The sequence below is a fragment of the Aplidium turbinatum genome, chromosome 3 (genome assembly GCF_918807975.1).
Source record: "Aplidium turbinatum chromosome 3, kaAplTurb1.1, whole genome shotgun sequence".
Classification (NCBI taxonomy): Eukaryota; Metazoa; Chordata; class Ascidiacea; order Aplousobranchia; family Polyclinidae; genus Aplidium; species Aplidium turbinatum.
This window is the reverse complement of record NC_137474.1, coordinates 25,247,201-25,262,598: the sequence shown is the minus strand read 5'-3', so window position 1 is coordinate 25,262,598 and position 15,398 is coordinate 25,247,201. Positions and strand designations below refer to the sequence as shown.

General features: G+C 36.6%; 1 protein-coding gene across 2 annotated transcripts in view; it reads left to right on the top strand.

Moving 5' to 3' along the window:
* Positions 1-15,398, top strand: part of LOC145766209 (ubiquitin-conjugating enzyme E2 R2-like) — an 81,035-nt gene that overhangs the window by 22,145 nt on the left and 43,492 nt on the right. For both annotated transcript variants that reach the window (XM_082577874.1, XM_082577872.1), the window contains exon 2: positions 9,597-9,821. In XM_082577874.1, the coding sequence (XP_082434000.1) occupies positions 9,597-9,821 (225 nt within the window). The remainder of the gene's footprint in view (positions 1-9,596; positions 9,822-15,398) is intronic.

Genomic DNA, 15,398 nt, shown 5'->3' with positions numbered 1-15,398 from the left:
AGATCTGTTTAAAATATAATCCAAAAATACATTAGGTTTAACCCTCCATTTTTTCACAAAGAATGCAGTATTGTAGTGGTGTTTGCAACTTTAAATTCATAAATACATGAAGAATGCATTGCTATTGGTTCATGACATTAAGAAATACCAAGTTCATTTCTGGATCAATAGGCTGTTGCTTTTTATTTTCACTCCTTTGGTTTTCTTTGCTTGTTTGAGTAAAATTGCATTTAAGCAGGATTGGAGGTCACTTTCTCTTCATTTCCACAGCAAGTGGTCAGTACTCAGTAGAAAACAAAGTTGAATATATTTCTATTTTCAATCTACCATTGATGTAAATGTACCTACAATCCTACATCTATCACTATACTATGTATCGAGACTTTACAGACACCTTGCATAACTACAGAATGCCTGTTTGAGTCAATATTGACACTGTTCCTGAAATTCAAGAATAAGATTGGAATGGTCTGGCCAAAAAAGACTGCTAAGAAATAAATAGTGAAAACAAACAAATTAAGAAAAACTTGAGAAAAAAAAATATAATTATATTTGTTGATATACTAAACATATTTTTGAAAATCAGCACTTTTCTGCAGTGCTGGAAAAAGTAACTTGCACTGCAACTAGGACACTTCTAATTCTGTCTAAAGTTAAAAGTACTTGTACTTCAACAGAAGTGAAGACCTATGATTTTTTACTCAAATATCACACTTTCACTCATCTTTTAACTTTTTTTTCAATTTCTGTTAGACTGTTATGGCATTTGGCCCTGCTACAAGGACAAAAATTATTTTCCAGCACTGCTTTTATGAAACTTGCTTGCATTAATATAGCAAATGATTCAACAAACCCTAAAAACTCAAAAATATTGTACTGTAGGCTATATCAGAGAAGTTTCATGATTTCAGTATAATTGTAGGCTGTGTTTAGATATATTTACACTATATACTATAGTGTAAATATAGCCTCAGTAGCGTTGCCAGATAAGGAATTCTGCCTTAATTTGAGAAAAGTTTAAAGCTGTTGAAAACAAAAACTTGTATCATATTGTGGAAATTTTTGTTAGTCCTGGGCAAAGATCAAAACCCTAACCTTATTCCTAACCCTTACCTTAATCCTTCCTGATTTTAATCTTAACTCTGGTAACACCGGATTGTAACCATGGCAACAAGTGGGTAAAAATAGCTACTTCAATAATTTGTAACCAAAAAAAAACACTTGAACAGTTTTGTACCGTAGGCTACTGAAAAAGTGACAGTGAGAACATCTTGCTCAGCAACTCTAACACTATTTCAATACACTGCTTGCTTAAGTGTCATAAATTGACAATTTGTCAGAAACATGCATGGAATATCTTCTGTGTAATTACTGTAACCTACCCTGATCAATCAACTGCTGATTAAAACATACACATCCAAATATTCACATTAAAGCACCCAGACTAATACTGAAATTAAAACATTGAAATAAACTGAAATATTCACTCACACTGCAATTGTTGCATTAAACATAAACACTGAAATATTCACAATAAAGCACACATACAGCCCTCCAAATCCTTGACAGACATTTCCACCACATTCAACTATGCAGGGATTGCAGGCCTTGCCGGTGGACAAGTTCGCTAGTCTCTGTCATGATTACACCTAGACTTCCAACAGGATTACAAAGCAATGACTGCACATCTGATCTAACTATTGTAAATTGTAGAGTAAGAATGTACAGTTATAAATTTTGGAAGTTGTCTCAGGGCAGGGGGAGAGTGAGGTAAGTTGAACCAGCAGACAAGTTGAACCACCCCCGATTCCTGCCAAAACTAAAACTTTAGAAAATCATTAGCGCCACCGTTTGGTATCTAAGCATATAGTCGCCATTTTTTCCTTTGTGTCAGATTGAAAAACTTTGCTGTCAAAAAGTAAGAGTCGAAAGTAGGTTTCCTGCCTGTCAGAGTGAAACATGATGAAATGTGGTCAAGTGGTTATTTCTCCTACGTTAGAGAACAGATTTATATAATATTGCTGTTATAGTAAGAGAAGTGTGCAGGAATATTTACAAGAAAGGGTTGAGGTTAAAACGTAACTAATTTTACCATAATACCTCTGTAACTTTTGTGTTTACCCTTGGGTTAAGTTGAACCAGTAGCTGTTGGGCAAGTTGAACCACAAAAGAAGTTGGTATTTCCAATTGACTTGAACAAATGGATTGCTAAATAATATTTCTTTGCAATAGCCATTGCTGCTGACAAGCCGGGCATGTTTTCATTTTGTTTGTTATGCCTCTGGAAATGCGAATGTGATTGTCCTTTGTGCATAAAACACCACTTTTGTATGTTGGACTAAACTGTCAATGACCAGCAGCTTGCTCATTTCAGACGTGGTATTGTACTGTATATTACCTTCGCTTTTATCACTATTTATCATGAAATCCAAATAAAAAAATTCTTTTGAACTACATCATAATAAGCTGACACCTTGGTTCAACTTACCTTATGAAGTGGTTCAACTTAACCCTCTGCTGGGGAAAGTTGAACCAAAAATGTGTCTCATTTTAAATGTAAATTATTAAAAAATGTGAAGTCGCACCAACAAGCAAATGAGACTAGAAGATAGCTAATAGCAGTAAGTATACTGTCTGAAAATATTTGGAAGATTGTTCATAAATTCTGAAAGATATACTTGATTATTTAAATTTTGGTTCAACTTACCTCACTCTCCCCTATCTCTCTGGCAGATGGTGCTGACCTGCTCATTAGCACTGCTTGTTTACCAGTAGGGGAAGGTATGGACTGATGAGCCACTTTTTCACATTAAAAGCTATAGTTGGTTAACTAATCACTCTATGATGACGAAACTTCCACACAACATAGTGTGATCACTTCAGTATATTGTGTAAAAAATTCAACCACATATAATTATAGGATCAACAAAAATATTTGACAACATTGACGGTGATCAGAGTGGTTCAAGGGTGCAAACGCGTTTGGACCCTTGAACCACCGGGTATGGACCCTTGAACCACTCTGATAATTTTGACCTTAAAGATGTTTAGAGCAAACTTTTATGATACAATAAATACACTGTCAAATGCGCACACTGCTAACAGTTTGCAGAAATAGATTAAGCAATATTAAACTGCGAAAAGTCGGTTCAAAACTTTTTAATGTCAACTGATTGTTTTGTCGTTCCTGCAAGTGGTGGGGGAAGGACAAAAACGATTGATAAGGCATCACCAGCTTCGCTAGTCATTTTATAATACTTTACACTCCACTTACAATACACAATAATTTCTAAAATAAAAAATAAATGAAACATGTTTATTGTCCCTCAATTAAGCATTGTGCTAACCCATGAATTATGTGGTTCAAGGGACAACACTTTTGGTGGATCATCGGTCAGAACTGTTGGTGACAAAGTTCCATCTTAGCTTTACTTAATTAGAATGAAGTAAAGTCTAAATGAACTGTACTAAATCCTGCACTATATAGCCCATTACAATTTCTGAATTTTATATCTCGATGCTAGCTGTATTTAAGTTTCTGTGAAGCTCCAAACGCAAATGAGAAATTTTTCTAAAACACCTCAAAATCATACCCCACCCTCTAACTTGCAAAATTTTAAAAGATTCCATCCAGAACTTTCCAAGAAATACTATTGAACTAAATGCAACTTAATTAGTTGATAAAAAATCTACTATAAGGTTTATTTCGAATTTGGAAGTGGGTGGTTCATGGGTCAGGTATGGTCATCGGTCCATACCTTCCCCTAGTAGCCTTGAAATGTTTACAATAGACAATGAAAATCTGCAAATGATTTAATTTGACTTGGTGTTGCAATTTTAACAAGCCGAAAGAGGCAGTTCAGTTGGACCTCCACAAAAACTGCAAATTCAAGGCCTGCACAGTGCACACACTGAAATATGACATAAAATCTACTCTCTGAAACAGGCCTATTCATATAAAGCCTATATTTTTTAGAGGAGCATTTCTAGCCTTTCTACCAGAAAAATTTCTGATGTGTCAAAATCAATTGTTTTGGCTAGTTTTGATTCGATGGTTAGCCTGGCCAAATCAACAAGACCTTAGCGCTAAAATATAAACATTTTGTCGGGCCCTCCTGAACTAAAAAAATTGAAAATTATGTAGTTTTTTAAAAAGAAATGCCCATGATGGGCCAATCGAAATACAAAACTAATATAAAAAACAATATTTTATACAAAATCGACTTCAGCACGCAAATTTAAACATTTTGACGGGCCCCCTTGTACTAAAAAAATTGAAAATTATGTATTTTAAAAAAGGGCATACTCCAGAGGAGGCCCAATCGAAACACGGAACTACTGTAATATAAAAAACAATATTTTATGAAAAATCAACCTTTGCACAATTTAAACCGATGCAAACTTAAATATTTTGTCGGGCCCCACTAAACTGAAATAATTGAAAAATCTGTAGTTTTAAATAAGGGCACACCCATGAGGGGGCCCAATCGAAACACGGAACAAATATAAAAACAATATTTTATGCAAAGTTGTTGAAATTTTTAGCGCGTGAATTTAGACATGTTGTCGGGCCCCCTTGAGCTCACCGGGCCCCGGTGCAATGCACGAGTTGTCCTCCCCTCTTGTGGGCCCTGTCTACAATAATAGTGATATAGGTTGGTCGAGTTTCGAGTAGTAAAGTTGTGCATTACGTTGCATTTTTTTAAAAGTACTTTTGAAAAGTGCCGGGTAATGAATTAAAACTAGTATGTGAATATGAAAAGCATGATACACTAGTACAGGGATGTCCAACCTGTGGCGTGCCTGAGATGTTTGTGCGGCCGCTAATCATTTTCACCCCAAGTAGTATTTTGAACTTTGAATCTTAGCCTAATTAAAATGTTCCAGTCAGTTTTTAGGGGCGTAGTAATAGTATAGTATGGGAGTAACAGGATTATAAGTCCGATTATATCTAAAGTCCGATTATATCTAAAGTCCGATGGCTCAGTAGAGCAGCCACCTTAAAAAGATTTCAATTATTGTTACGCGAAATAAAACAGTTCATGGAGAAAAAGAAACGAAATGTGAACTTGATAGAATTCAATTCAATTTATTTTTCTTTGTCAGAATGCAAAAGAAATGATATTGTGAAAAATAAATACGGTAACAAAATCAACAAAAGGAAAAGGTGGCAAAACCTTAATGGTTTAAGACGTGCATGAAAGGATCTAATATTGCGGTATATGCATCAATATATATAGTTAAGCACGGCCACCAAACCTGATACTTTAAAATAAGTTGATGAATTAGTTAAGAATCAGTCGCCTCCTCGTTCCTGGAACAACTGGAGCGCCAATTCTTAAAGCAATGAGAACACGACTGAACCCAACAGCATCACAAAAACAAACTAATATAGCCTACACAGTTACACACACATATTAAAATTACGTAACGGATTATCAAAACAAGAACTATTTACAAATTTCATACTGAAATAAAGTGTTCGCAGCAACGATATTAAGTAGCCTATATATTGCAGAACAAAGACATAATATGGCAGCTCATTATCAAGATAAAATAGTTAAAAAAGCTTTGTTTTTTTTAAATTAATTTCCTGCGCATGTAAGAGCATATGGAGCAATGGTTGAATGATTTGTCTTTCTTAGTTGACATCACAGAAATGTTAGCTGAGCTCAATTTGCATTTACAAGGGAAAGGTCAGTTGTGTACGTAGTTCAATGTTCGAGCGTAGCTTTACCAGGAAATTAAAACTTTTCATAAGTTAGCACAACTGAAAGCTGGCGCAATTGTATATTTTCGTGGTCTATCTGAAAGAGCTCAAAGACTGTTCTATAAACTATGAAAAGTATGCTGTTACTGGTTTGCTTGCAGAATTGAAAATTTGCTTGAAAAATTTACAGTCATATTTTCTTACATATTTTCTGAAGAACACACTCTTCTTTTATTTTATAAAGAATTACATTTATGTAATTAATTTAATAAAAAATTAGTTAGTTTGTCCAGAAAATTATTGTGCATGTAGGGCAGAAGTAAGCAGCACATATTGCTGCGAGCAGTTATTTTCACCCATGAAAAACATAAAAAACTGCAGAAAGAAATAGATTGACCGAATAAGACAAATAGACAAACACTTAGCAAACATCCTAAGAATCAAGACAACGTCCTTTAATGCTAATGTTGATAACATCTTAGCTGGAAAACAATGTCAAAAATATTATAGAAATAATTTTTGTTTCTTTTTATATGTGTGTCATTTGTTCCTATTTTCAAAGATGAAATTTAGTGGTTTTTAATTGTTTCTTTATGTACCCATTTTTCTTGAAATTTAATAGGTTCTGCGGCCCATTGAATTATTTCAAGTGACAATGCGGCCCACTATAATAAAAAGGTTGGACATCCCTGCACTAGTAATTAGTTGGATGAAACGGATAAGTAAAAACTGTAATAGTTCGATTAACAGGTAATGTCTTCAAATTAAAGCATATATCAGACCTCTCTGTGATAATTTAAATATCGAATGCATTTTATTACAGCTCGGTACTTTAAACAAAATTATCGCATTCTAAACATATATATTATAACGAAAAAGAAGGCCTACACTACAGGGCCGTGTGAGCACCATCTCTTTCCTCCCTCCTCTGAAATTCACCAGTTGTTCTCTACATTTTAGCAAAGGTGCCTAAAATGTTTTTCAAATCATTGGTTGTAAATTAGGATAAAAAAAATCAGACTGACTCCACAATCTATTGGGACTCCATCGTTGACTTTAGAGTGCAAAGGGCTATGGAGTATAACTAAAATGACTAAAAAAAATTCATCCCCAAAGTCATCATTTTTAAGCTGTGGTAGCCCACAGCTGAGCGAAGGCCTTTCCCCTTTTCCTGCCAATCTAATTGATCGTGTGTTTCTTTATACGAGTTCGTTGTTTCATATTCAACAAAAACTAAAGAAAAGGATGACGCAGTGTTTATTAAAAACACTTCAAAAAATAAAATAAATTAGACGCTGGGTTGAATGCAAAACAGCCCACTTCAACAAGGTAGTTACAAAAAAATTGGCGACGTGTAGTTTCCTTCCGAATGCAAGCCTCTTCCCCCTCATAAATTTTTTTTTAATTAAAAAAAATATAGAGCTTCGGTAGAGAGTTTGTCTTGTTGAACCATAGGCATACGAAGCCGAGCAACGTGATCAAGTTTAACATCTTCAAGTTTATTACATTTACATAAACATAAAACTACGCAACAAATTAAGTATCGACCGTTTTCGACATCACAAGATGTCCTCATCAGGAATAATATACATTCAAATTAACTACATCTGAAAAAAATACAATGGTTAACTAAATCTATAAACAGAAACAAAACAAAAAAACTGCACAGTACTTCTGACTAGCTCAAACTGAACGATATAGGCTCCACGAGAATCAAAGGTAACTGCATCAAAAGGTGTTAAACAGATCACATGATATGGTAAAAAGGCAAGGTGCGAAAAAACTAATTTTAAAATACAGAGAGCAAGAAAGACGAGCCGCAAGCATACAGTTGTCTGTTCAAAAGTGGATTGTGACGTTTTATGTACAGGGCTTCCAAGATCTTAGTTTGATACTCAGACCTGCCTCTAGACATGATCTCAAACTGCTTGATAGAAACGTTATTTTGGCATTCTGTACATGAAAAAATGTGATTTTTAATTGCGCTTTTCTGTATAGAATTCAAATTCAGGTGTTCCCCAGCTCTAGTCGATAAATGTCTTGTTGACATACCGATGTATGTCAGGCTTGCATCACGCAAACAACTGAATTTATAAACGACATCAGAACATAGAGCAAAGGGCGTAGGCGACTTTAGCTGAAAATATCTGCCTACTTTGAACGTTCTATAAACAGGGTAAATGTCACAATCAAATTTCTTTTTGACAATTTTAGCTAGATTTTTTGAAAATTTTACCGAATCTTTTCCCAAGAATGGTATATCAAAAAAGTTGCTAAAATCGTCTTCTTCGGGTTTATCTTTCGGTTTCGTATCCAAAAAAGTTTATATTTTACCAAAAAAGTATGACGGGTATCCATTTAAATGTAGCATACTTTTCAACTTTTTAGTTTCATTGTGGAACAACAAGTCCGTCGAGCAAACCAAATGGGCACGAGATAAAAGACACAAGATTAATCCAGATTTCCACTTATTTGGGCAAAAAGCATTGTAATTTAAAAGTAGGCCAGTGTTGGTGGGTTTTCTCCAGATTTGTGTGTCAAACGAGTCATGATTTATTTTTACCTCAACGTCTAAAAAGGCAATAGTGTCATCAGATTTTTCAACAGTAAATTTGATGTTTTGATGTTGAGCATTTAAAAGGTTTAAAAACTGCGAACAAGACTGATCGTTGTCAAAAATTGCAAAAATATCGTCAACATAACGTACATACATTTTAGGGTAAAAATCACGGAACACTTCAAACATTTTCGTTTGTAAGTGCGCTAAAAAGAAGTTGGCCAAAGTCGGACCAAGTGGAGAACCCATGGTGACGCCATCAATCTGCTTAAACAAGCGATTATTAAACATAAACATACCTTCAGTGGCCAGATTTAACAATTTTATGAAATCCTTTTTCTCAATGAGTGGTCGATGCGGTTGGTTGTCATTAAAAATGTGATCAGCAATAATATTGATGGTTTCTCGAAGCGGCACGTTAGTAAATAGCGATGTCACATCGAAACTCACCATAACACTATTCGGAGGACATTTAAAATCCTTCAGTTTTTCCATAAATTGTTTCGTCGAATTTAGCATGTAAGTGTTGGGAATGTACGGCTTTATGATATTGTCCAGAAATTTTGCCAGTTGATATTCCGGAGTGCCAATCATGGAAACGACCGGTCTCGCAGGATTGCCTGGCTTATGCACTTTGATCAAACCGTATAATTTTCCAGGGCAATTTTCCAGGGTAATAATAATTTTAATTATATTATAGGGTATAATTTTCCAGGGTAAAAAAATATTTCGAATGCAAAAGTATGCGCGGGATAATCCCTGTCAACCCTTGCGAATACCATTATTTAACATCTTCATTGTTTCACGAGCATTTAAGTTTGAACAATTAGTCTTATGCTATCAACCGTTGAAACACATTTTCTAAGAGAGCGAGAGCGTAGTATTATTTCTTCTGTAAACTCCAACAAAATACCATGGATTTTCTGGTTTTGCTGTACATATTAAAATAGTCATTCCAAAGGATTATCAACAATGCAAAATCGATGCATGCAGCCTAAGCTATGAAATGTCGAGTTTTTTGTCACAGTATTATCACATTGTTTATTGAAAATCGCCGAAAAACGCTGCACCAACATAATCTCCCCTCCCCCCCCCCCCCCCCGGGGTACGAGAGGCGATTGATACGGGCTCTGTTACCTAACACCACTCTTGAACAATAACATACGACGCTACAAAAATCAACATTGTTTGATGGGAGGCATGGCCCAATGCTCCCCCCCTGGGTACGCCACTGGAACCAATTAACTTAAATTAAAACATTAAATATATGGGCTGAGTAAGTGTATCTACCTTTTTATTAGATAGTTTCAGTTTTACTTTCTTAAACAGGTGTGCATTTCAATTTTGCATTCTCCAATAAACGACCCCCAAGGAGGGGAACTACCCCAAGAAAGATGGAACCCCACTCAATCTGTGAGGACGATACTGATGAGTGTCATTTCTTTACTAAACGAGCCAAACACTTTTTCTCCTGCGAATGTTGATGCTTCGGTTATGTTCAAAGACTGGAAGGAAAAGAAAAGCAAGCGTTTCGAGGAATACGTCAAACAACAGGTGAGAAACGACCTTTCTACGTCACGGACAAAGGTGAGACCTCGCTATCCACAAAAGAGATAATGTAGGCTACTATGTACAATTGCACTGTACTATTGCATATAATGTATTATGTAGCCTACTCTTGCACTACCTGTTATGTTTGTAGTCTTTCCCTGTTCCTGTTCGTGTATTTTCCTCTTTTTTTCTTCATGTATCTCAATATGAATCAGTGGTGCATATTCTAGATGTTCACTGAACACCCGTTAAGATCAAAACAACATTTGTATTTTTGTAATCCAGATTTTTGTGATAGTTTAAATCCCTTTTTAAAAAGCAGTTTGCTTTCCCTTTTGAAATCTTCATAATTTTATTCTTTACGGGTGACTAACTTCATGTGCTCAATTCAAGGATTCAGAGTGGAACTTTTTCATATAACTCTGAATCGTTTCATATTTTTATCTCTATCATATTAGGTTGTCAGTGAACACTCATAATGAACAAATAGCCTTTAAAATTGAAAAAGGAAAGTGGTGCATGCTTTGACAGAGGCAAGAATGTCCAAGATGAAATTTGAACAGCAATCACGCCATTGCAATCATCGGCTCCGAGAGGGAGGGAAGTCGGGCAACTTTCCCCCCTAGCATAACATTGCAAAAAAAAAACGAGTAGTTTTTCGTTTTTTCACTTCCGAGAGGGCCCCATTTTTTACTACTAAATTAAAAATGTACCTACTTAAATATGAACAAATTTTTGAGTGAAATGAGTAGTTTCAAGTGTTTTTCATCATTGTATTGTAGATGCTACGCTACTTCATTTGTTTCTCATCAAGAACAGATCATTGTCGTATTAAGGCGGGCTATGTTCCACTGCTTCAATACGTAAAATCTGCTGCTATTAAGCCTACTGATTTCTGTGTCACTGAACGGTTTGTGTTGTTTTAACTTGAAAACTAGTGCTGCTTTGGTGAAGCGTTGGCCAGGCATTTGATCCAACATAGCCTACCTGGAAAGGTGAAAAATTTCAACCAAGATTAAAGGAAGTAAACCCTTCCTGCTTATAGATGGCACTGCTTTAATCTCGTTAGGTTGGTAGTGTACAGTGTTGTCCACAAGTTATATCAATTTTGGAGTAGGCTAATTGATTGAATGTAAGTGTCACGATTTCTTTCTATCTCTTACCAGGAAAAAGACTTGGAAAGGTTCAATGACGTAGTTTAATGGGTCAAACCGAAAAGCAGTCAATTAAATTCACGGATAGTTCTACAGGTGAAATGATATATAAAAACGCTTGAAGGACTCCAACGAATGGTTCACCACTTCCAACAATTAATCAAAGTAATAGTAAACAGCAATAGATTCCAATGCTTGCGACTATTGATCGAGTTTAACGTGATCCACTCACAGCTTCTCATACGATTCTAATTTCAATCAGAAATTATATTAGCATCAACTTTGCTTTACAGTACTCGTATTCAATACTTCCACTCTCGATCAACAATAATCTTTGCGTCTATCAACAACTGCTATTACTACAACAATGATCTCTCATCACCAACTCATCATAATACAACTCCCATAATAATAATAATAAACATTACACAAACTACACCACTATTTACAGTTGGTTGTTCAGTCCAGTAACTTCGAGAAGGTTACGTAAGGTTACATCATAAAGAACCATTGTTCTATCAAGCAGCATTTAAATGTAAACAACAGAAGTCTCTAGAATGTCACGTAGGGAAAATGATTCCAGAAAACACATTTTACATAATACAGATTTCGTAATCAGAGGTTACTTCAGGTCATAACCGATAATAACACATCGCACCAGAATTCTACAACCAAAACAACAACGCTCGTTTAAGACACAAAGCAACCCATCGCGAGGCATTGCACCTTGATTGTGACATACGCCCCCCCTTAGAATATTGTTGCAAACAATATAACAACACAATCAATACAATACACATTACAAAACAATTAATTACTCAATAAATCAATTCTCATAAGTTCATCGTTGCATGATCTACCAACGACAGCGTTTCTCAAAACAATGATCATTACGTTTACTGTGAAAGTTTCCACCGTCCTCAATGTCCTCAGTGCACCGGCGAGCAAGATGACCCATCTTCTTACATCGGAAGCACTTCCTCTCCGGACAGTCCTTGGCCAGATGACCTTCTCTGTGACAGTTGTAGCAAGCCTTTTCATCAAAAGGGCAACTCCTGGCTATGTGTCCATTCTCTCCACATCGGTAGCAGTGGTTGTCACGGCAACGTCTGTTTTCCGAATGTCCGCCGTCAGCAACGCACTCCTGGCGAAGTGTCCGCGTCTACCGCATCTATAGCAAGCTCCAAATGGTCGTCGGTGATTATCTGCAGAACAATCTCGAGCAAAGTGACCATTCTTGCCACAAGAATAACAAGTAGGCTAACTTCAGAATCTCTTTCAATAACATTTCCAATTATAAGATCAACTAAAGGGTTTTGTAAACATAACGCTTTCACAGTCCCACTACAATATGGAGTTTCGATATATATCCTCGCTAACGGTCCTTGGATTGAAGTATTATTTATCGACATCACAATTCCAGTTTTTCCCGAGTTTTTCCCTGACTTTCTTTAACCAAATCTCTCTTCACCATTATACCCGTAGAACCAGAATCACGTAAAACTTTTACCCTTTTGTTTCCAACTGTTCCATCCACTACTGGCAGGTAATCTTCAGGTATTATTTCTTCGTAAGCATCTTCTTTTGTCTTCTTTCCCGTTTTCTTCTCCAACTGATCATCTTCATCCGATCTCTCATTCTCAAGCGTGGGTTCAGGAATCATTAACGCACAACCGCATCTTTCTTCCCAGACTGATTGGATAGGGAAAACGACTTGTCCTTGCATTCCTTCGCTTCGTGTCCTTGCCTATTGCAACGATTGCACCACTTCCTCGATTCCTGATGATTTTTGTTAGTCTTCCTCCGGCAGTTAACAGCCTTATGACCTAAGCCATTACAATTAAAACAACGTACTTCTCTTGAAACCGCACCTCCTTTAAAATTATTTGTTTGCTCCTCGTCATTATCGAATGACAACATCTCTTCGGTCGACAACTTCTCATCATGGGCAACTAAATACTGTTCCGCCACACTAGCTATGTCTTCTAGATTCTTTGGACTTCTCTCCATTAAATAAACAGACAGATCTTTTGAACATGAATCTGTGAATTGTTCCTTAACTATAAGGTTTGCCAATCCGTCCAATGATTGATCGGCCCCCGAAAGTTTAAACCATTTTAACAAAAGGTTTCTTAACCGTTCAATAAATTGACCTGGGCTTTCGTGTCGTTCAGGCTTTGCCTCACGGAATCTTTGGCGGTATCCATGCTCGGTAAAATTGTATCGCTTTAACAGAGCTAACTTCAATCTGTCGTAGTCCATGGCCTCTTCTTGCGAAAGTCTTGAATATACATCAAGAGCTTGTCCCGATAATAACATGCTTAGCTGGGTAGCCCACGTCGACTTCTCCAATTTGGCTATTGTAGCATATCTTTCAAATCTTAACAAATAACTATCCAACTCATCTTTTTCTTCAACAAATGATGGCAAATCTGGACGTCTAACTTGCGCCACAATAACATCTCGAACATTATCGTTAGTAGAATTAGATCGCTCACCATTGTCCAGTTTTTGTTTTTCTAACTCAAGCCTTAACTTTTCCAATTCATATTGCGCTCTTCTTTCTTCAGCTTCTGCTTCGTACTGCCGTTGTGCACGTTTTTCTTCAGCTTCTGCTTCGCGTTGTGCTCGCTTCTCTTCAGCTTCTCGTTCCGCTCGCTTCTCTTCAGCTTCTCGTTCCGCTCGCTTCTCTTCAAGTAGTGCCCGTTTCTCTTCGGCTTCAGCTTCAAGTTGTACTCGCTTTTCTTCAGCTTCAAGTTCTGCTTTCCTTATTTCACGAGCAGCTCTTCTTTCTTCTCTTTCGTCAGCTTCTCGCTGAGCTTTTTGGGCCATTATCTTGTAATACTCTTCCATCACAAACTGAGACTTCTCATTGCCAGTCAGCCCCATTCGTTCAGCCATGCTCCCTAAGTCTTCGATCATCTCATTTTTGACAGTATCCGCCATTTTGACAGCTTGTTGTTAATTTATTATTCTTTCAATAAATCCTTCGGCATTCGCTTTTTTTTCGGTTTATCCCGGACGAGCCCCCAGAATGTCACGATTTCTTTCTATCTCTTACCAGGAAAAAGACTTGGAAAGGTTCAATGACGTAGTTTAATGAGTCAAACCGAAAAGCAGTCAATTAAATTCACGGATAGTTCTACAGGTGAAATGATATATAAAAACTCTTGAAGGACTCCAACGAATGGTTCACCACTTCCAACAATTAATCAAAGTAATAGTAAACAGCAATAGATTCCAATGCTTGCGACTATTGATCGAATTTAACGTGATCCACTCACAGCTTCTCATACGATTCTAATTTCAATCAGAAATTATATTAGCATCAACTTTGCTTTACAGTACTCGTATTCAATACTTCCACTCTCGATCAACAATAATCTTTGCGTCTATCAACAACTGCTATTACTACAACAATGATCTCTCATCACCAACTCATCATAATACAACTCCCATAATAATAATAATAAACATTACACAAACTACACCACTATTTACAGTTGGTTGTTCAGTCCAGTAACTTCGAGAAGGTTACGTAAGGTTACATCATAAAGAACCATTGTTCTATCAAGCAGCATTTAAATGTAAACAACAGAAGTCTCTAGAATGTCACGTAGGGAAAATGATTCCAGAAAACACATTTTACATCATACAGATTTCGTAATCAGAGGTTACTTCAGGTCATAACCGATAATAACACATTGCACCAGAATTCTACAACCAAAACAACAACGCTCGTTTAAGACACAAAGCAACCCATCGCGAGGCATTGCACCTTGATTGTGACAGTAAGCTTGTGTCATTTTTAATAGGAAATTCTAAAAAAGCTGTCCCTTTATTAAAGCTGCCTACTTGCAGGTAGGGTAGCGCAGCGGGTAAGGCGTTCGCTTTTCAAACATGCAATCCTGGTTCGACTCCCGGCTTAAGCTGGTTGTTGACAAAATACCGCTCACGTCTACCCAGGGTGTAATAAATTGAGTGGGCGTAGTTGCTGAAGTAAAGGCGGCCGAGAGAAAGGAACTGGTCACCCTGTTCTCGTTAGTGCCGAAGGCTTAGTATAATGAGAACCTTATCTTCTCATCCCTTGATGCTTTGATCAAGTAGGCTATGTGACTCACCTTTACCTTTACTTGCAGCCTACAGTTTAAAATCTATGCCATTATGTGGATTGCAGTCCTAAATATAATTAGAGAAAGCTGGAAAGAGTAGACTACCCGCAAGCTAAATTTGTTGTAGAAAGTAGCCTATGAGTTAAAAAGAAAAAGATTTTCTGGGAACAGAACGCTCCTACAAAACCGCTTCACAGGCTCAATCATACAAACAAAGTTTATTCTATCGCAGACTATGTTGGAAAAGATTTGCACACTGTTGATAGTCTTGTAACAAATGTATCAAGAAACTCAAACACATCATCGATTAGTTT